The sequence below is a fragment of the Brachyistius frenatus genome, unplaced genomic scaffold (genome assembly GCF_029030835.1).
Source record: "Brachyistius frenatus isolate BFR_SWC_R1_liver_20210118 unplaced genomic scaffold, ASM2903083v1 Contig_227, whole genome shotgun sequence".
NCBI lineage: Eukaryota > Metazoa > Chordata > Actinopteri > Embiotocidae > Brachyistius > Brachyistius frenatus.
Genome location: NW_027210826.1, coordinates 545,876 through 566,105, shown reverse-complemented (window position 1 = coordinate 566,105; position 20,230 = coordinate 545,876). Strand labels below are relative to the sequence as shown.

At 42.7% G+C, this 20,230-nt stretch overlaps 2 protein-coding genes across 2 annotated transcripts; both read right to left on the bottom strand.

Moving 5' to 3' along the window:
* Positions 1 to 470: 470 nt before the first annotated feature.
* Positions 471 to 5,072, bottom strand: ccne2 (cyclin E2). Its single transcript, XM_069719921.1, has 11 exons — positions 5,017 to 5,072; positions 4,427 to 4,508; positions 4,263 to 4,316; positions 3,183 to 3,325; positions 2,484 to 2,619; positions 2,206 to 2,352; positions 1,981 to 2,076; positions 1,703 to 1,837; positions 1,451 to 1,562; positions 1,112 to 1,269; positions 471 to 619 (listed from the first exon to the last, which is right to left on the bottom strand). The coding sequence occupies exons 1-11, from the start codon at positions 5,028 to 5,030 to the stop codon at positions 509 to 511; spliced, it is 1,188 nt and encodes a 395-aa protein (XP_069576022.1). The 5' UTR covers positions 5,031 to 5,072; the 3' UTR covers positions 471 to 508.
* A 2,160-nt stretch (positions 5,073 to 7,232) lies between these two features.
* tp53inp1 (tumor protein p53 inducible nuclear protein 1) lies at positions 7,233 to 20,230 on the bottom strand. The gene is given in 5 exon segments (XM_069719889.1): positions 7,233 to 12,661; positions 13,122 to 13,597; positions 13,600 to 13,667; positions 17,578 to 17,961; positions 18,948 to 20,230. Coding segments are annotated over 4 exon segments (900 nt in total). The 5' UTR covers positions 17,711 to 17,961; positions 18,948 to 20,230; the 3' UTR covers positions 7,233 to 12,438.

Sequence of the window (20,230 nt, the reverse complement as noted above, 5' to 3'; positions counted from 1 at the left end):
TTTCCTTATTCCTGAGAATCTGACTGAAGCACCATCTGAATACATTGAAGCCTCAATTTCAAGAATAGCACCAGTGAAACTCGGATATCTCGCAGGTACAAAAAAAAAAAAAAAAAAAAAAAAAAAGGGAGGAAGGAAGATTGTTTCCTCTCAAAAAAAAAAAAAAACCTTTTTATTAAAAGAAAAGGCCCGAACAAGTGGATTCCTCGCCAGCTTCTCCTGATCGCAGTAAGAGTCAGTCGGGTAAACACATTTCTTTATGGAAGCTGCTGCTGGTTCAGACCAAAATTCAAACATAAAAAAAAAAAAAGTAAAAGTTGCGTTACCTGCCTAAGAACTGCACTCCTGACCATCTTCTTATTCTAGGCTTTATGAAACCAGAAGAAAATGAAAACGCACAGGAATTAAAAGTCTGAACTTAGTGTTAAAAAAAAAATAATAATAAAAAAAAAAAGGTCGGACTGCTGGGAGAGGTAGCGCGTCCCGCTGGTAGCTGGTCGCGTCTTGTTCAGGGATTGGCTGGTTTCTCTGTGCTGTTGGGGGGGGTCAGTGCTGTTGCCGTGGTAATGGGCGACATCCGACAGTCGAGGCTGTCGATCTGACGCTCCTGAGCTTTCCTCTGCAGGACGGGAGGCACAAAAAAAAAAATTTGACGTTGGAAGACAAATAGATTTCATTATACAGTAAAAAAATAAACCTAATCTTTTTATACTTATATGGTGCCAATGATTACAAATAATTCAGAGAAATAAAACTGAATTACAATGTGGTATCGGATGATATTTAAGCTTCACTGCCCATCAAAACACGTTGGATAAAAAAAAAAAAAAAACATCCTGCTTTAACGATTCTTAATGACATTTAACTTTAAAATTTTGGGCAATTTTATCCTGTTTGCTCTTATAAAAAAGTGTAAATTAGCACCGATATTGTCAAGACATTGCCGTTTGTGGATGATTACAGCAACCAAGAACTCTCACCGAGTCTAGTTTGAAGATAGAACAAATCTAAATAGTCCTATAAGAGACATAGCATCACTTAAAAGTCTCGTGCCCTGATGGTATTAATAAAAAAATTTAAAAAAAAAATAAATTCTGTGCGTTGTGCTCACCAGCAGGTCCAGATAGGACACGTGTGTCTGGATGTTGTGTCGGTCTTCAGATTTGACTTTGGGGAAGTTCCTGAGTTGAGGTTTGGCTTCAGATCGCAGCGTGTCCATGAAGGCGCTCATCCACCGGACGCAGGGAGACACGCTTTCCCACGTCAGACCTTGAGAGACGCAGGACAGAAAGAAAACCATGTGACTGGAATTCTGATACACGTATGAAAAGAATACCTTAAAACACAATATTTGGGGAGTTTAAAAGTATAGTCAAGCTAGAATTGTTCAGATGAAAGCCCACTAAGCGGACCGAATTAGAAAATGTTTAGATAGAAAAAAAAAACCTACCGGAAACTTTATGAACGACGTCGAAGGTGGAGAAGTGGCAGAAGGCGGCCGCAGCAAGAACGCTGTAGCTGTAGTCCAACGAGTTGATGTCCATTATACACAAGTCCAACAGCTGCAACACAGGTCAAAGGTCAGAAATATGTTTTTCTTTAATATATATATATATATATATTTTTTTAAACATCCATCCTGGATCACGACATTAAAGAAGGTTGCGGATTTGTTTTGTTTTTTATTCGGGTGTGAAAGTACCTGCGTGATCTGGATGTACATTTCTTGAGAGAACTGCGGCTCCAGGAAGTTCTCTCCGTCTTTCTGGGCTTCCACCTGAGCGTACAGCTTCAACCAGCAGATGGGCGTCTCCGGGCACAAGTTCCAGTCCAACGCCTGCAGGACGACATCAACACAGATGTCAAACATGCGAATGATTGGCATTGTACGATTGCTACCGAAACGTCAGCGTCTTAACGGGTGCGAGTCTGTTACAGGAGTTTTTTTTTTTCTTCTTTCTTTCTCTCGCATCGACGTACCTTCAGTACGTGAAGCTCCGTTCGCTGGATGTCCCACATGTCACAGGCGCCGTCTGTCACGTACGCAAACTCGTAGATTTTAGGAGGGTAGATTTCCTAAAAGAGCGGCGGGGACGAGAGTTTGTGAAAAACGCATTAAAAATACACAAAAGAATCACAAGCAGCCGTCATCGTTCCGCGGACGCACCCGACGCTACGTTGACGGGAGCACGGCGAGGGACTCACCTCTATCTTGGAGGCGATGAAGAGCGCGGTGATGCCGATGAGCTGCAGGTAGTCTTTGTTGACGTTCTCCTGAGTCAGCATGAAGCGGTCGAAGAAGTCCTGGGCGAGATAAGCCGTCTGTCTGTGGAGGCTGTACACCTCGCTCACCTGCAGAGACACGGACACAGATTAAGATCCAAAAAAAAAAAACAACAACAACAAAACAAAATTCCAGATTAAAAAAAAAAAAAAAAATCAGTACAAGAATGTGAAACTCCCGTCTCGGTACTGCGACTCACCTCGAGCAGCCAGTCCAGCAGAATCGACCTCATCTTGGGCTGCAGTTTGGGATGATGCTGCAAGTAGCTCTTGTCGTGGACGTACTTCAGCTCCTTGTTGAGCATTTTGATCCACACGTCGTCTGAACTGGCCCAGCTGGAGGATAAAAACACAAGATTTACCATCTAATGAGCCACACTTGGAGAAGCAGCAGTCGGTTGTTATTATTTTAATTATTATTATATCTGCTAATGAATCTTTTTAAAGATCGACCTTTGTTTCTTTTGAGTTTATCATTACTGTAAAACGACAACAATTCAAGTACATGTGAAACTTCAGATCTCCCACCATCAACAGTTGACGGCTAGTTTTTTACATCCGCATGCATCTTTTTGTCATTTTAACTTCTTACAAGCGCCTGAATTCGGCACTTCCCTGCTGCATCACAACAACCCCTAAAAAATACCCTTCATTCATGAAACGACTTGTAATCAAAACTTAACCCATTTATTCAAGGTCTGGAGGAGACTTCAATTAGATGTTTTTGTTTTGCTAAAAGCAGAGGGAAACGGTCGTCCCATGTCCTGCACATTCTCTGCATAAGTACAATGAAACGGGAAAACAAGGATTAAAGTCTGAATACAAAAGCGGGTGTGGTAACAGCTCGGCCGTTAAAGGAGCCCTCGGCTGCCTCATTGAGGTGTAAAACGGGCGGTTACCTGAGGCGAGGAATAGGGGAGGCCTTGATGAAGAGATTCTTGAAGGAGTACTGTTTGAAACTGGACGGGTCGGCCGGCTCCAGCTCTTTGTGGGGAGTTTCGATGAGAATGCACGGGCTCGCTCCGTCCTCCGACCAACACTTCTGGAGAAACCAAAAACACACAAGGGTGAATAAATTTTAAAAAAAAAACAACAACAATAGACTTCTCCTTGTGTGATCTGATATCTTAAAAATTACCATTAAAAGATCATATTAAGTTTGTGGGCCGTCGGTCCGAAAAGTAAAATCTTCCCAAAAGAAACTTGATGGGACATCTTCCACACACACAGCAACGATTAGGGAAAAGACAATCTTACTGTTTTCTTAAGCTTATAACTAGTTGATTTATTGTCTGAGGTGGATGTCGAGTCTTTTCCACCTTTCTTTGGGTGGATGTCTCTTTTTTTTTTTTCTTCCCTTTTTCAATTTGTTCCAATTTTCTAACAATACGCAAATGTTACTTAAATCTTTAAACATTAAAATAAATAATAAAGCATACTAGTTTTATTCAAATGTACTTCATAAAGAAAACTGCCCTCAAAATTGGCAAGAAGTTTCCACTTCAGTTCAACCTGGTGTTGAAAAGGAGGTACTGCACGGCCACTGCAGATTCATGCTGGAACGTTTTTCCTTCAGACTGACCGTATAAATGATAAACCCACTCAACTAACTTGAGATGCTTTCAAGGAATACAAAGGAAAGGCTTGGGCAAATAAACAGGGGGGAAAAAAAACAACAACAAAAAAAACCCACATCAATAGATTTCATAGAAATTAAGACACCAAACAAAATGGACGCCATGTGTATATAGACCACTAACCATCAGTTTACAGTAACTTGTATGTTGCAAACTCATGAATGAAAATACACATTATAATATAACCGAGAGCGTAAAACAGGGCAGAACACACTGGAAGGGAGGGCAGCCACAACACAGATAATAGACTAGTAACAACACACGCACATATCCCGGGCTGAGGCCTTATCAGCTATTAACACACCCAATCATTTGGAGTTGATGACAAGTGGACACACTGACCTGTATTTCATAGCTTTGTTTCTTGGCGGTAGGCTGTAGTTTCTTCTTGCAAGGCTGAAGAAGAAAATGTAAAGAAAGAACGGTTAGTGTGTTACGAGCCAAAACAGGACAACAAAACCAAACGCAGGACCGAACAGAAAAGAAGCCGGGCGACAAAAGCGAACCTCGGTCTTCCTCTTCTTCAGCGGGACTCTGACGGTCGGTTCAGGTGCGTTTGAGTTCCTGGCTTGAAGTGTGATGCGATCGCTGAAATTAAAAAAAAAAATAAAAAAAATCACATCATAATCAGTGACCGTCTTTGGTCGCGTCTTCAACAAAGCACTCATCGTGTCTGATTGAATTAAAGATGCGTAGCTGCAACCGAAGGGAAATCATTATCAACATACGGGCCTATTGTGATTCAAAGATTAACCATTCAAGAGGAGACCAAAGCGACAACTACTTTGATAATTCATCAAAAAAAAAAAAAAAATCTATCTTGGTTTTTTTAACGACATCCCCCTCCCCATAATGGATTTGATTTCACTAATGGTCTCGAGGAAACCGTGTTGGGACACTTTTCACCATTTTATAGATTACACTTTAAAACTAATCAAACCCAAATACAAGACCCCGCAGAATATACCGAGACATAATTCAAGCTCTCGTAAAGAGGACAGTTAGTATTCAGATCGAGGCCTCATTTAAAAAAATAAAATAAAAACAAAGGCCCACAGACAAACAGCTTGAGAACAAATAACCAGCTGCTGCTTACCTGCGTCTGGACATGGTGCTGACTATTTATGGCCCAACTGCAAAGACAAAAAGAGGGAGAAAAGAGGGTGAGATTCAGGCAGAAATTCAACACTGAAATGTTTATTATAACATTTTTAATTTTTTTTTTTGTCCAGCACTAATTAAGACTTTTTATATTCTACTGGAACCATTTCAAGACCACAGCATGTTTCAGGTTACTCGGGTGGAGGCTGCAAAAGCATGTGATGGCCCAGAGCTATGTGGTCCCCCCCCCCCCAAAAAAAGGGAGCGTCTGAAGACTCCCCAAAATATCACAGGAGGAGATGAAGATCTTTTGAGGCCAAGTTGAGCCTTAGCTTCTGATCACAGATGGGGAGGACATGCTAGGCTGTGACCAGCAATCAAGAGAGCTACAGCAGCTCGATCAAACCGATAAAGTGCCACGAAAAGGACGGCGAAGCCTGCGAGTTCACGGCAAAGAGGTTTAAATACGTGAGGGGGGGGATGGGGGGGTCAAACTAGCCTCGTCGGGTTTCTGCAAAAAGTGTGAAAACTTGCGGCCGAGGAGGAGGAGGAGGAGGGAGGAAGGAGGAGGGAGCCCGGTCGTTCCCTCGATTTCAAACTCCCCCCCCCCCCCCCCCAAAAAAAGCTCCAAAATACCCCGTTTCGACCCCGGTTTCTCACCGTCAGCGACGGAGGAAAGGTGTCCGGACACCTCCGGCGCGGTTCGGGTGATTCAAATGGCCCAAATACCGACTTTAAATGAAAGGATTGAAACGCAAAGGCGCGCCAATTTCCGCAGCTCAAAAGCGGGAGGATTTGAGTTCTGCCTCCCCCGGAGCCTGGCCCGAGTCCGCGGGAGGGAAGTGGGAGGGAAGGGGGGGTGGTGGTGGAAAGAAACGGGTCGAAACGAGCCGAACCGGCAGTGTAAACTCTCAGGTGGCGCACACACAAGTCGCGGCGAACCGAGACCGACCGCGAGGCTAAGCTGCGGAGGAGAGCTACTGTAAATTAGCCCGGTAACCGCTAACTAGGTCAACAATAACCCTCTTTAATAATCAAATTAATTAAAAAAAAATTAAAAAAAAAACAACCCCACATGCGGTGATGTTCAGCTTTTGCGTGCGAAGAGCGGAAAACCGGAGCGACCGAGGGAGACGGGTGACAAAGCAAAAGACTGGACAGTAAAAACTTTTTTTTTTTTTGCATCCGAGTTTTTTTTTTTTTTTTTTTTAAAAGCAACAACAGGAACTTCGGCGTTTTGTCCCGATAAAAGTTCACCAAAAAACAACAACCCAAATGATCACCAAATACACCGAGAAAACAACTACGTGCAAGAGGTTGAAGTAGAAGTAGAAACCGCCATCGAAGAGTAAAATAAAAGATTTATAAACTGGGATTGAAGCCGCCGTGTTTCCTCGCGTATCCAGATTTAAGTTGTTTTTCCCACCAGATTACGACCGGATTATGACGATTTTTAAAAAAAATCCGGTCTCACAATGTTAAAACTTAAACTCTACCTACTCTATCCGCTATAAAAAACGTCCACATATTGGGTCTAAATAAGCTCTCCGGCTCGGTTGCTCTTACCTCCTCGGTGAAGAATGAATGAATGCATCAGCTGGTGGCGCCGGCGCCAATCCTTATATCCGCATCTGCCTGGCGCCGCGAGTGCGCATGCGCGTTCCCGGTTAACAGAAACGCGCTAAATGTTCAAATCTGAACGGAGATTTTTTTTTTTAATTTTTTTTTTTACAAACTAGCAACACCGGGCGGATTAAATGAGGTCGACGCGCTCTCCTTTTTTTTTTTTTTTTTTTTGCGCGAAACGGCTTATTGCGCGCGTCGGGACGCGGAGAAACGTCTTATTTGCCGCGTCGAAGCGGAGTTTGCGTTCATTTCCGACGGGCGCCGACGCGCGGGGAGGTTTTACGGCGCGAACAGCGCTTTCCTTACGTTGCGGTTAAACTTTAACGGCTCGGTAGTCGCTGAGGTTTCATTTTCGGACGGACGTTGGCGGTAATCTTTACATTTCGCGGAGTTACGGTCGACTTTTTGCGCGGCATTAAAACGTCCTTCCGCAGGCGAGTCCCGCCTGTGGGCGGGGTCTCCGCGACTTCAGCCAATGGGAGGGCGAGCGGTGACAGCCGCGTGCTTCTTCCGCAGAATGTAAACAGATGGAGCACGTGGAGCTGCTGTCAAACGAGAGTTGAAAGAAAAGCGACTGCTGACATGTTGGTTTATTGCTTTTTATTAACCATTGAGGAATTACTTAACCAGCCTACCGGAGCATTTCCGCTTTACACATTAACAATTGCCGTTGAGCATATTCAATAAAAACGACCACAAATATTTGCAAACCATCAACATTGAGACAATAACTGCTTAGAAATAATAAAAACTACCGAGCCGTAAAAATGATGCGAAGAACTCAAATCTTATCTCGAGGACAATATGTGTTGATTTTCAGCAAAAATGGACTGAGAACTTTACAAAGTAATTATTTTGCAAGCAGGAATGGGCTCGTGAGCGTGTTATTATTCATTGTTAATCAGAGTAATACACAAAAGGGCATGTTAATGGTGAAGCTAGTGGGTTCTTATGTTACTGTTGGGTGGCTTAATTTGCTGTCCAACAAGGCATCATGCTTGATTTTATTTAACTTCTTTTTTTTTTTTCAAAACGCATTCAAAACCCTCAATATCATTCAATAAACATTAATTTGTTGCTGTAGAATAAAAAATAAAAAAAAAAAAAACTGTTGTGCTGGGTTTTTTTTTTTCCAAGATATCTTTATCTTGAAAAATATCAGTGACAGTGTAAAATTCAGGCAAAAGAAGGTAGACATGCTTTCTGCATGGTTTCTGGTTTCATTTCCTGTTTGCGCTTGTTATTTCACTAAGTTAAAAACCAAAGCTTCAACCAAGAAAAAAGTAAATGTTATCAACACTGATTTTACAAAGGCTAAAGCAATAAACAGACGGATATTTGTGTATGAAAACATTTATTATAGGCTAATAAGAGATCACATGTATTAACTATTACAGTTTAAAAACAGATGACCCCACTTTTGAATTAGCTTTTTTTTTTGTTTTGTTTCTGACATCCGAACAGAGTGAATTGATCTGTCTCACATCCAAAATACAAAGAAGGAGACCAGTTATGTCGATAAATAAAACGTTAACCCTAAAATTCCTACAACCTTTTTTTTTCTTTTTGGCAAAGTGCTGTATTATTCCAGTAAACTGCACAAAAAAAGCAAAAATGTCTAACACTTGGTGAAAAATAAAAATGCCACAAAATGTTCTTCACACTTTTTTTCAAATAAACAACAGGAGAAAAGAGGTTTTGCTACATCATTCTGTCTGGTTTGTTGTGTCATATTAAAAAAAAAAAAAGCTGTACACTGGCTGGGCGGATGGTGACGGCGAGAGCGTACAAGCTTCCTCCGAGTGATGCATAGTTGGTTTCTGATATCTGTTTGTGTGTTTTTACTTATTACGTCCACTCTGAACGTGTTTGAAAAAAAAAAAAAAAGAAAAAAAAAAAGAAGAGAGTTCAAGTTCTTCATTGATGCATTGTCATTACAACATTTCAACCTGGAAGGCACGTGATCCACAAATTTCAAGGCATTGAACAAAAACATTACAAATCCCTGTTAGTTTTGATGATGGAGAGATGAGCGGAGAACAGAAACTACAAAAAAAAAAAAATGTTTTCAGGCTCCCGACAGCAGAAGGAGCCTTTAACATCTCCGATCCCTTCGGTCTTTAAGGTGTCTTTTTTCCAAAACATCTTAGTTAGCACAAAATAACATCGTTCATGATTGCAAAGCTCCATAGTAGAGAGAGAGACATTCGAGAAATAAAAAAAAAAGAAGCTTAAAAACACCAGAGACCCACTCCACTATCGTATACTATTATTTACAGCGAACCACATAATAATGCTAACATCCCATCAACACGAGCAGAGAAAAGCTGACGTCAGATTTAGATGAGAGATTCAGGGACCACACTGCAAAGTTTCCATCAAGAGCCACTGAATATTTTCCGAGGCTAAATGTTTTGTTTTTCTTTCATGTGTTCATACTGCACAGGCTTTGATATCTTGTCAGCTTTATCTTAAAGCAGAATGCATTCTTTAAAGATCAACTTTAAATGAACTTGCTTTACTTGAATCATTTTCTCTCTTTCGTGTTGGACTTGGATGACAACAACCAACGCTGTTGGTTAAATGAAAATAACTTTCTTCAGTAAATCAGCAGAACGTGAAGTTACAGCTCGAGATCATTCAAGAATAAAAGAAACCATTGTTTGAACTGACGCCCATTTTTGCTGGAGATGGAAAAGGAAACAAATTTAAAAAAAAAAAAAAGATTAGGCATGATGAAACCAATTGGTTAAGTCAGAATTACTGGATCCTAAGGACAAAAAAAAAAAGATTTGAATAAACAACTGAATCAAATTTTAACAAATTTTGATGTTAGGTCAAACTGTTGGGATTATAACTCCATACCATTGAATAAGAAGTGAAAAAGTGACTTAAGTCAAAACGTTATTAGTTTTACTGACTTAAATGTTTTGACTTTTTCAGTAAGAATTAAGAGACAGTTTGTTGTCATAATGAAACAATGGTTTAGATTACATATCTCAGAATTTTTACGATAACTTTTGTTCCTAACATTTAATCTGTTTTTCTTCCTTTTCCTGGCAATAATGGTCCTCCATAGCTTTCAGTCACTCTCTGCAGTGTGGCGACTCGGCCCGGGCTCCACTTTTCCCTACAGCAGACACATTAAAAACAATAAATAGTCCACCATTTCAGAGCACCGAGACCAAGAACTTTTAACAAATACTCAAAAGTTAAACAACACAAAAAAACAAAACAAAAACAAAAAAAAACATCAGTATTAAAAACTAGTGAAAGGTTAAAGATCACTGCTACTTTTTTGGTTTAAATATTTTAACAGTTTTAACAAAATGTAACTAAATTAACAGGGAAAATAGAACAGTTAAAATAGCATAAGGTACATTTCTAAAAACCAATGTTAGGTACACTTGAGCAAAAAGTATAAACATAGCTGAAAAAGACCAACAGTTTCTCCATCTTGATGGATTCCCAACAGTCGACTGACACCGTCAAAGAGTTCATTTTCACAGTCCTGGGACCAAAAGAAGTTTCCGAGACACTAAAATATACGTCGATTATTTCTCACAAATGTTTTCACGAGGGAAAACTCGCAGGGAAAGAGCTGGAAAAGTCCAAGCACGCAGAAAGAATCATCAGCTGTCAAGTAAATCTGCATTTTCCTAAAGTGTAAAGGTGATTGGTTGTGACCCTGAGAAGTGGACTGCAGATTTATTTAAGAACAAACAAAAAGAAAAAAAAAAAATTATCTTTTTCCATTTTCTTTTTTTCCACCATCATGACACTAGCACAACTCTACAACCATGCAACAGATTTGCACACTAACATAACCCAACATACCTAAGCAAAAAAAAACAAACAAAAAAAACAGACGCATATATACCAACTTCATACTGATATGTAATTTGTTTTTTTCTTTTCAAAAAATATTTTGGAAGTTTTTTTTTTTACATAAATGTTTTTTTTTACATTTCTTTTCATCTCAAAGCTACCGTTAAAACAAGGCGTTTAGTGATATTTAACCCAGTAATTTTTACCATCTTTTTTTTTTTTTTTTTTTTTTTTTTTACATCTTCAAAAAAATATTGTGAAAAGTACTGAATTATAAAGTCAGAGGCAGGTTCAGATGGCGTCGCAGGACGAGCACCGCATTTAACTGAATGGTGGTTCTGCAGGACTCAAAAGGCAGGAAGTGAAAGTAACAAATCCCCTTAAAATCTGTTGCGAGCGTGTGGTGTTGTGTTGTGTTTATTCCTGGCCTCATTTGTAACTGTGGTGTTTTGTTAATATGAACTGGTCAAACACAGACAACATGAGGTCAAGTGAATTATCGAGGGATTTCTTCTACGACTAGTCAACAATAACTAAAATAGAAAACAAAATATAAAAAAAATTATTTGATTTAAGGGAAAAGCAGCTGCAGTACAGAGTTGAGTTTGAGTCGGATGTGATTCTAAATGTGTTGAAACTCTGTTCTGTTTCTCAGTTTTCAGTCACAACACCCGACAGTTTCACAGAAAACCCTGTGAATGCAGCATCTTCTGAAACCTTCACTATTTAAACATAAATGGAGTAAATGTCCTCCTGAAACTTTTGCTACTACAGTGAGAAATATCATAATTTGAGTGTTCTTAGAAAAACAAGAATTCAAACAGTATTTTACATTTAAAGAGGCAGTGATTTAAGTATTGCACTTTCAAAGAGGCTAAAAAAACGTTCTACATTTGTTCTGTGATTAAGTTGCAATAAAGCTTTTAAATGGCTCCATTAGGAAGGCATAACTTTATCACAGTTATTACAGCTGTTAACAAAGCTGTAATGAAACTGAGCTGTGCGGATGGACTCTGTTCTCCTGTGAAATGCTGGAACTCACTGAAAAACAGGGCAGAGGCTACGAGCACGAGCAGTGTCCGATTATTTGAGGGGATTTTTTTTTTTTTCCTTTAAAGTTTTATTTCCCTGTGACAGAAACGCACCAACGACACGAGCCTCCGCTGTGAACGACACGAGGACGCTGGCGACGTTTTGATTAAATGGAAACGTTGTGCTGCTGCACTGCACATCTTCAACTTGGGATCTAAAATGTCTTCTGTCAAAGTTGCCCGAGCAGTTGCCAAGAGAACCGGCCAATCGCTCTGTGAGGCTCTGAAATGTTGCCGTCGGGTCATCCTGCCACGCCGTTAACCTGCCGCTGAGTAAAGTGACCTACAGCGTTGATTCTACACATTAAAGTTGTCCATAAAGAACAAGAACAAGAAAGAAAGAAAGAAAGAGAGAGAGAGGACGACGTCGTGGCATCCATTTCTCTCTGTGATCCGAAGAAACAGTTGTGCGAAAGGGGGAGGAGGGGCGGAGCCTCACATGATGACCTTTTCCTTTCACATCTCTTCTTCTCAGCATTTAACTAATGGATGGATGGATGGATGGATGGATGGATGGATGGATGGAGGAGGAGGAGATGGATGGAGGAGGAGGAGGAGGAGAAGAGAAATTCTTCACTGGCCACATGACCTGATACAATGAAACAAAAACAAACAAAAAAATCGCCAGCCACGTTCCCTATTTCACCGTCCAATCAGATTTAAGAACAGATCAGGTGCGTAATTGGTGGCTGATGATGTAATTAACTTATTGCTGGTGTTTGTTTCTTGATGAGAAGAAAAAAAAACAAGAGGTGTGTGTTTGTGGGTGGCCAGTGTTAAGATTCCCGTACTGCTGTAAGTATTGAGGTCGTTGATTATGATGATGTTGATGATGTCGATGATGATGAAGGGGATGAAGTTGTCGGGACGCCTCAGAAGTTGAGGTGTCTCTGGCTGGGCTGGTGCAGGTGAATGGTGCTGGCCTTCGGGGGGCGCAGCAGGTTGAGGCGTCGCAGGGCCTTGCGGGACGGCGGCTGGGTGCGCTGGGCGGCGTTACCCGGCCGCTGCTGCAGGAGGCCGGCCTGGGTGGAGAGCGCCGCGGCGTAGCAGGTGGAGTGGAGGCTGGAGCGGCGCTGGACGACCGCCCCCTCCGGCCTGCAGGAGGCGGGAGAACAAAACAAATTAGCCGATGGACGCCAAAACAATTCTGCTCATCAATGGAGGTGTTTTTAAGGCCAAAGCGGTTTGGAGCCGGTAGTGACCATATTTGGACGAGCTGGGGGGGGATACTACCCACCAATAGCTGTAAATTAACTGCACCCCAGGCCTGTTAATCAAACAGACATGTCCCCTCCCCCCCCAAAAAAAAAAATTAATTTAGCGAATGACATACAGAAAACTTGTGGAGGAATTTTATTGACCGAGACTTTCATGAGGGACGTTGAATGGGAGTCTATGGAGGCTTTTGGAAGCTAACCTCTAGTGGCCCCCGGTGGCATTGCAGCTTAAGGCACTTCTGCATCGCCCTCATTTTTCGGCGCTGCAATCTACGTCCACCTTGAAATACAGTCTATGAGCCAAACAGACATGATGAGAGCAGCTCTCGGTACTGTACCTGTGACGAGGCCCCTCCAGCGAGCGTCTCGACTTCTCCTTCCCACTTGAGCCTGTCGGGGAGGCGGGCATTTTGCCGGACAAAAAGTCCAGCTCCCGGTCAAGTGAGCGTTGTGGCAGGGGGTCGAGGGTCAGTCGTGGGGGGCTGTGGTGGGCGTAGACGGACATGCTGGGGTGTTCGATCAGCAGGTTCTCCAGAGGGCTGGTCTCCAGGAGGATGGGCTGGCAGCCGCGGCCGGTGAAGCAGGGTGGAGGGGTGACGAACCAGCTCTCCTCCAGAGAACCGACACCCAGACGCAGGAACCCGCCCTCGTCTTCTTCCTCGTCGTCGTCGTCGTCCTCCTCCGCGCCGCCGTCCGTGGAGTTGAGGGAGGTGCAGGAGGAGTAGCGGATGCGGGGGCTGGCCATTGGGGAGGGGATCATCACCAGGTCCTCCTCGTCCTCCTCGTCATCCTCGTCCTCCTCGTCCTCCCTCCTCCCTCCTCTTCCTCGGGGTTGATGGTGGTTCCAGAGAGGCCGTCGCCACACTGACTGGAGCAGGCTTCAGCTGCAGACAGAGAATTAATCCATCAATATGTCGCTGTAGGGATTTTTTTTTTTTTTTTTTTTTACTTTACATGGATAGAATTAGTTTCAAGCATCATTTCACCAAAGTGATGAGAAGCATATTTTCTCACAACTCATTTGGAGAGATCTTTTAAGACCTCTGATGAATCTCAATTTTCTGTCTCCACTTCAATACGCTGGCATGAATAGAATTTAGTTTGTGGCGCTTAAAACTTTTGATTTGATTCCAATTCTTTAGGTCACAATTCAATTTAGAATCAATTCTGAGAAGAGAGGCACTTTATTTTGTACCAAACGACTGACTGTTGATGAAGGTCAGTCTGACTAACAGGGAAAGAAAAAAAAATGCTAATCCTATTCATAAAGTTATTTTAAGTTAGTTGGTTAAATATATCAACTTGCAAACATCTTACCGTTTTCTATTAAAAAAAAAATTATTAAATGAAAGTGACATTTACCAAAAAAAAAAAAAAAACAGGAGACGAATGGGATTCATCCAAGTAAATATTTACCAAACATGTGGACACATTTAGTTTATCATCACTACATATTGATAGCATGTCAGTTGATAAGTGACAAGAAATGTTAGGAATGAGATGTGAAAGACATGTTTGAGGTTATTTATAAACACTGTCTGCAGTAGTTTGTCCACCAGGGAGCACTGACAGGTTACTTTTTTTTTTTTTTACACAGTACAGTGCATAAAAAATGTCTTCTTTGACAGATAATTAAACCCATATTTAACCAAAATGCTGCGTATGTTGTGCAGCTTGTTGAAATGGCCATCGCTTTGGAGTTTTTCCAATTTCCATCCCACTAAATTTCTTTCACCGCCATTACGGAGGCAAGAAACCAAAACGGTTTGCAAAAAGTCACAAATTTAGGTGAACTGACCATTTCTATTTGACAAGACTTAAACGAGTCTGCTTCTTTCAGCAGGCCATCTTACTGCTCCAGCTGTTGTTTCGCTTTTTGGTTTAAAATAAAAAAAATTAAAAAAAATAAAAAAAACACAAGTGTAGTATCTTCAGTCTGCCAGCAGGAGGCACTGTGGCTCGTCTCCACAGCAGCGGGCGGGCGGGGGAGAGAGACTCTGGTCAGATGTAAACAACAATCACTCTCTGGATGCAGCTCGGCATCGCCGTGTTTTTCTGTTTGTGTTTGCAAAACACGCCTGTGAGCAAACTGAACCTGCTTCACACCGACAGAGCATCTTAATCTCCTCTCACCCCCCCCACCCTCCCTCCCTCCCTTCCCTCCCCCCGCGCTCGGTGTTTCCTCAACAAGGAGCTGCAGGAATCCACCGTCGTTACAATCTTTTGCACATAAATCACCGCATACGCCCGTCCGGCTCTCGGCCGTGTGCAGCCGCGGAGGCTTTCCAGAAAGCTTTTCGCTTTTCGATCCAGCATCGGCTTCTCACGATGCACCGAAAAACAGGAAGTTATGAAACGGAACATGATCTTCGAGCGAGCAGACTGGAACCTAAAAATAACCGCAGCGTCGACTAAAGCAGATGTCTCCGTTTGATTTCAGTTCTGATTAAAGGCCGTGCTGTTTTAAATAAAGCTTGTAAATAATAACAACAACAAAACAAACATATTCGATCTTTATTGAACCGTGCTTTTTGTGGGGAGGACTCCGTCGTTTTAAGAACTCAAAAACAAAACAAAAACAAACAAAAAAACCTCCGATCAAACCCGTCTCTCGGCCCGCGCGCTCCCCCGACTGTCGACGAGCGTGCGTTTTCGCTTTTTGTTTCCGTGCGCGAGTGTTTTGGAGCTCGTTTCCACGCACGCGACGCGAAAACGCCACCCGGTGGCTCCGACTCCCAAAGGAGTTCACGGAGGAGAGCCTTGTTTACCCGGCAACGGGGCGGAGAAGCTGCGGAGAGCTGACTCAGCACCCGGCAGCTGATCTGCAAACTGTGTATCCTCTGCAGCGGCGGCGGCGGGACGGACCAAAAGGCTGTCCGGAACCATCAGCGGGAGGACCTCTTCTCCTTTTGCAAACGGGAGCAGGGTCCTTGCGTGCGGTTGGAGGGGGTCGGAGGGGGGGGGGGGGGGGGTCAACCGTGCAACAGCGGGGAGCGAGGCACCGTCGTTGGCGAGCGCCGGCGGTGCTCCGGGTGTCGGGTTAATGAGGTCAGTCTGGATTATGAGCGAACCAGCTGACCCGCCACATAGCTCTGTCTCCTCTGTGGACCGCAAAGACTCGAAGTCTGCCACATGCACGCTCTCCGTGCGTGAGACGCCCGAGAGGCTTGGGAGCTCTTGAGCTGTATTTTGCAACTGACAAAGTCGTTTGTTAAACGCCACCCTGCGAGAATTGGCTCTGGGGACTTGAACGCCATCATACTGTGTCCTCCAAAGCACTCATGTGCTTGCAGTTCTGTTTATACAACTTTTAGGCGCACATACATACATACATACATACATGCACACATGCATAACACAAGGCACAGTCACATGTGCGCAGCTGACGTAATACAGTAAGAGGAGGGTGCTGTCAATCAGGGTCTTTCGGATGCATTTTAATTCACTATATTCAGGAAATGAGCCATGTTCAATTGCATTTTTATATCATGAAACTACACTACGATGGTGGATGGTTCCATTTTTTTTTTTATCAGCTTGAAAAAGGAGCTTTTTAATGACATCTTTCTGGTTGAAAAAGGTTGGTTTATTTACATTCACACCAAGTTGCAAACCCGAGAGGAAAAAGCCAACAGACCACCTTAAAGTCTTTCTTTTCTGCCGAGGAATGCAGCAGGAATGAGTTTTAGTTATTAGTCTTCACTAACTCAGCGTGGTGTTACTTAACGATGGGAGAGAAACAACAACACCCGGCGCCGTATCCAGGTGTGTTTCAGCGGAGGTTGTGTTGGGAGGCAGCTCTGTGCCCATACATGTCCACCTCCACCGACCCGGAGTGGGAACCGGCGGCATCTATATTTACCTCCTGCGGTACCTCTGGCGCTTTTGTTTCGACCCGTTTGCAGGTTGCCCATAAACCGCCTCTGTTTCTCGCCCCTCCTGCTTGAAATATTCACACGGCCTCGGAATCGGAGACGGGTCAAGTCCAGTCAAGACTGGCGAAGGGTGAACGGTGGGCCAAACCAAAACTGTGCCAAGATTCAGTCAGAGCCATTTGGGAGTCGCTGCAGTGTGTCATGTTTCTGAATACAGTGTGTGCGTGTGTGTGTGTGTGTGTGTGTGTGTGTGTGTGTGTGTGTGTGTGTGTGTGTGTGTGTGTGTGTGTGTGTGTGACTTGTTGAACTGCTCTCCCTGTCGTGTCTGTTTTGACTGGGATCTTTTTTTGGTTGTAGCCAGCTCTGGAAACTTGGCTCAGTTTACCTGCAATTACAGAACTCTAAAGTTATACAGTGTGTTCCTGTGCAACCTGTCAAACCATGTCAATTTAATGTCTCTGTGCACGTAGAAAAATACGTGTACTCCCCTCCGTTTAAAATAATCTGAATTACTTGCTTTGTCACTCTTCATTAAACAGATTCATTCAAGTAAATTTGTATGTATCTTTTTGTCTTTTGTATGTTTTTATAGTATCATTTCTTGAATTAACTTCATCCAAAATAATTGTTTTCACTTTTTTCATATGCTAAAACAACCAGCTTCATGACTAGTGGTCCACCCTTTTTGTATAATATGTGCCAACGTGTCAGAAAGTGCCGCAGTATTTGGTGCTTCGGTCTAAAATCGAAGAGCGTTTAACTTCATTGAACCATAAAGCTGCAGAGCCGCAAAATGTGGACGATGTTGGGAGAGTTTTTGAAAGCCGGGTGATACAGGAGCAGTTCTCTTGGAGGAAAAACTGAACTCAAGACTTTATTGGATTCATTTTAGATTTACTCCAACACGCGTCAAACTTACCCAGGTAGTTGACCAGGATCCAGTCTTCATCATCCTCCTCCGCCTCCTCCTCTTCGCCGTCTCCGGGTCGGCTGCTTCGACTCAGCTCCTCCACGTCGTCTCCGAACAGAGCGTTGGCGAACCTCTGGAACATCCTGGGACGTCCTGCGGGGGCGTGAGGCAGAGGGAGGGGCTGAGGGAGGCGCGCGGCTCGGGGCGACGGCGGGGAGGCGTGACGGGCACTTTGGTCATCAGCTGCAGGGTTCACGGCGACGGGAAGGCTCGGGAAAGGTGCTAAAGTGCATCAATAAGGTGTGGTCATGGATCATCTGAGGGCCAGCAGACACCGGCTGGACATCGCTCAACGTCGGGATCGCTTCGAGTGCAAAAAGTACAAAACAAGGCCTGAGAGGAGACGAGAACGAGAGATGGATTCAGTCAGCAGATTCAACTACTCGCTTTACCTTTATTATTCCACATCACGTCTCCAAACATTTCAGGCAAGTCTGAGTTGCGCTTCAAGTCTTCAGTAGTTAATACAAGACAAGGAAAGTCTTTCACGTTGCTGCATAAATATGACACATCTGAGCATTTTCTATTTAAATATTTTCTTTTACAAAAGCTGATCAAGTCTGTTCAATGCGAACGACTAATTTCCACATCTTGTTCATTTTTTTTTTTTTTTTTTTATTGTTCCGGTATCTCACCGGATGAAAATGTGAGTTTCAAGTCTGACAAAACTATAGTGTCAAAGCTCATGCTCTACTCTAATTCAAATGATGGCCGCTTGGGGGCAGCTAAACAATCTAAAAATACAACATCTGACATATTTATCACCTTATAAAGTTGCTATGGATCACTAATCTTAGCAAACAGTTTTCTACTTGAACATCCACCACAGACGCAGCAACACGATCCTTCAGCCGGAGTGATGTTTGTGTCCAATATTCACTCCTTTTTTGGCTGTTTTTGGTCTCCACCAACTCCTGAAGGGAGGATCTGTCTCTTTAGTGACTTAACGCTCTCCTCCCTTCACCAGCTTTAACTGTGCCTGTCTGCTGCCACAAAACCAAAACTAGGACCAAAAGAGAGAGGCAGGACAGACTTGGGGATCCTTCTCTTTTGGTTACATCGTCATCAAAGTCGTTGTTAATGTAGAAATCATTGAGCTACTTTTTATGACTGCAGTGATTTGGATGTCTGGTTGTAAATGTTTACAGGTGCTGGTTTTACCTGCCAAACGTTACATCCTCATAAAAGACATTATGGGAACCTGCTAAACACACTAAATGCCCTCTAAATAAACGACACACACGCCGAGGACTTAAACGAATGCACCGTTAGTGTTCGACTTGTAGAGGCACAAACGTCCGAGCCGTAAAGTGAATCACCATCACGGAATTAATATCTTGTCAGCTCTGATGGACACGAGCAGCAGCTGCAGTTTCTTCAGTTATTGATCTGTTGGGAGGCGAGCAGAGAGGAGCTGTCGGGTCCGCGTTTTATTCGCCCGTAATAAAGAGATGTCCTGTGCTCGGAGGACACACAAGACACAGCTGGCCGGCAGCCCGTCTGCTGGACTCACTGCGGTCTTTCACGCCGGGAAATTGGACAAAAAGGAAAAAGTGATCGGTGTCACTGTCTCACTGCAGCTGCTGTATAAATGGTATCCTTTGGCACAAATATTGGCCAAGTGCATAATGCTTGTCTCGCCCCTTCAAATCCCCCTATTGTCCCTCATTGTATATTATAAAAGGTCCCCTGACTGTCCAGCTGCCAAAATCCAGAAGAAGGAATCTGAGTTGATCATGCTAATATCCTTATCTAGATCAAGCAACAACAAAAAAGAAAGCTCGACACCAGTGTTTGCTTGGTGGCATGTTTTACCTCTCAGGTTACATACAGCACAACACTCTGCAACTGGTGCAACTTCTAGGAACCATAAACAGCTCTGCAGACACTACAGATGGGTGTAGAGAATACCATACCACGTCTAATTTCTTTTTTTTTTTTGGGGGGGGGGGCAAAATGCTAATTCAGTATTATGATCTCTATTACTGATATGAATTGAAGTGGAGTAATACCATCAAGTGGGAAACATGATAACCAATTTCATCTTGATCAATGTAGATGTGTTATCTGCTACACTGATGAAAGTGTATCTATGAATTTATGAGTGAAATATTATGTATGTACTTACTTTAGCATTATAAATAATACACAGTACATACTGTGCTGCTGTTTAGGGTTTTAAGGGTAAAGGTTCAAGTTGTAAAACTGAGCTCTAATTAGAGCTCTCATTATATTATTATATATATATATATAATGTATTTATTTTACATGTCAATCAAAAATTATCACTGCACCAAACTGAATGGGTCTTGAAGGGTAGCAAATCATTGCAATGCAACACGCAATACTGAAAATAACAACTAAAAATCCTAATCATTTGCCATCTGTAATAAAACCTTAACGGAGGATAACTGACTAAATAAACCAGTAACAACATCAGAAAAATATACCAAAATTGTAGCCTAAGTCCTTGTTTTGTATTCAATATGCATTAAAATGGCTTGCCAGTCGATTTGAGAATAATAGGAGATTCCAGCAGGCCTATTGTGTTGTTAATCTTCAATCACGGATTACCGCCTTTAAGATTTAAACTAGCTGCAAC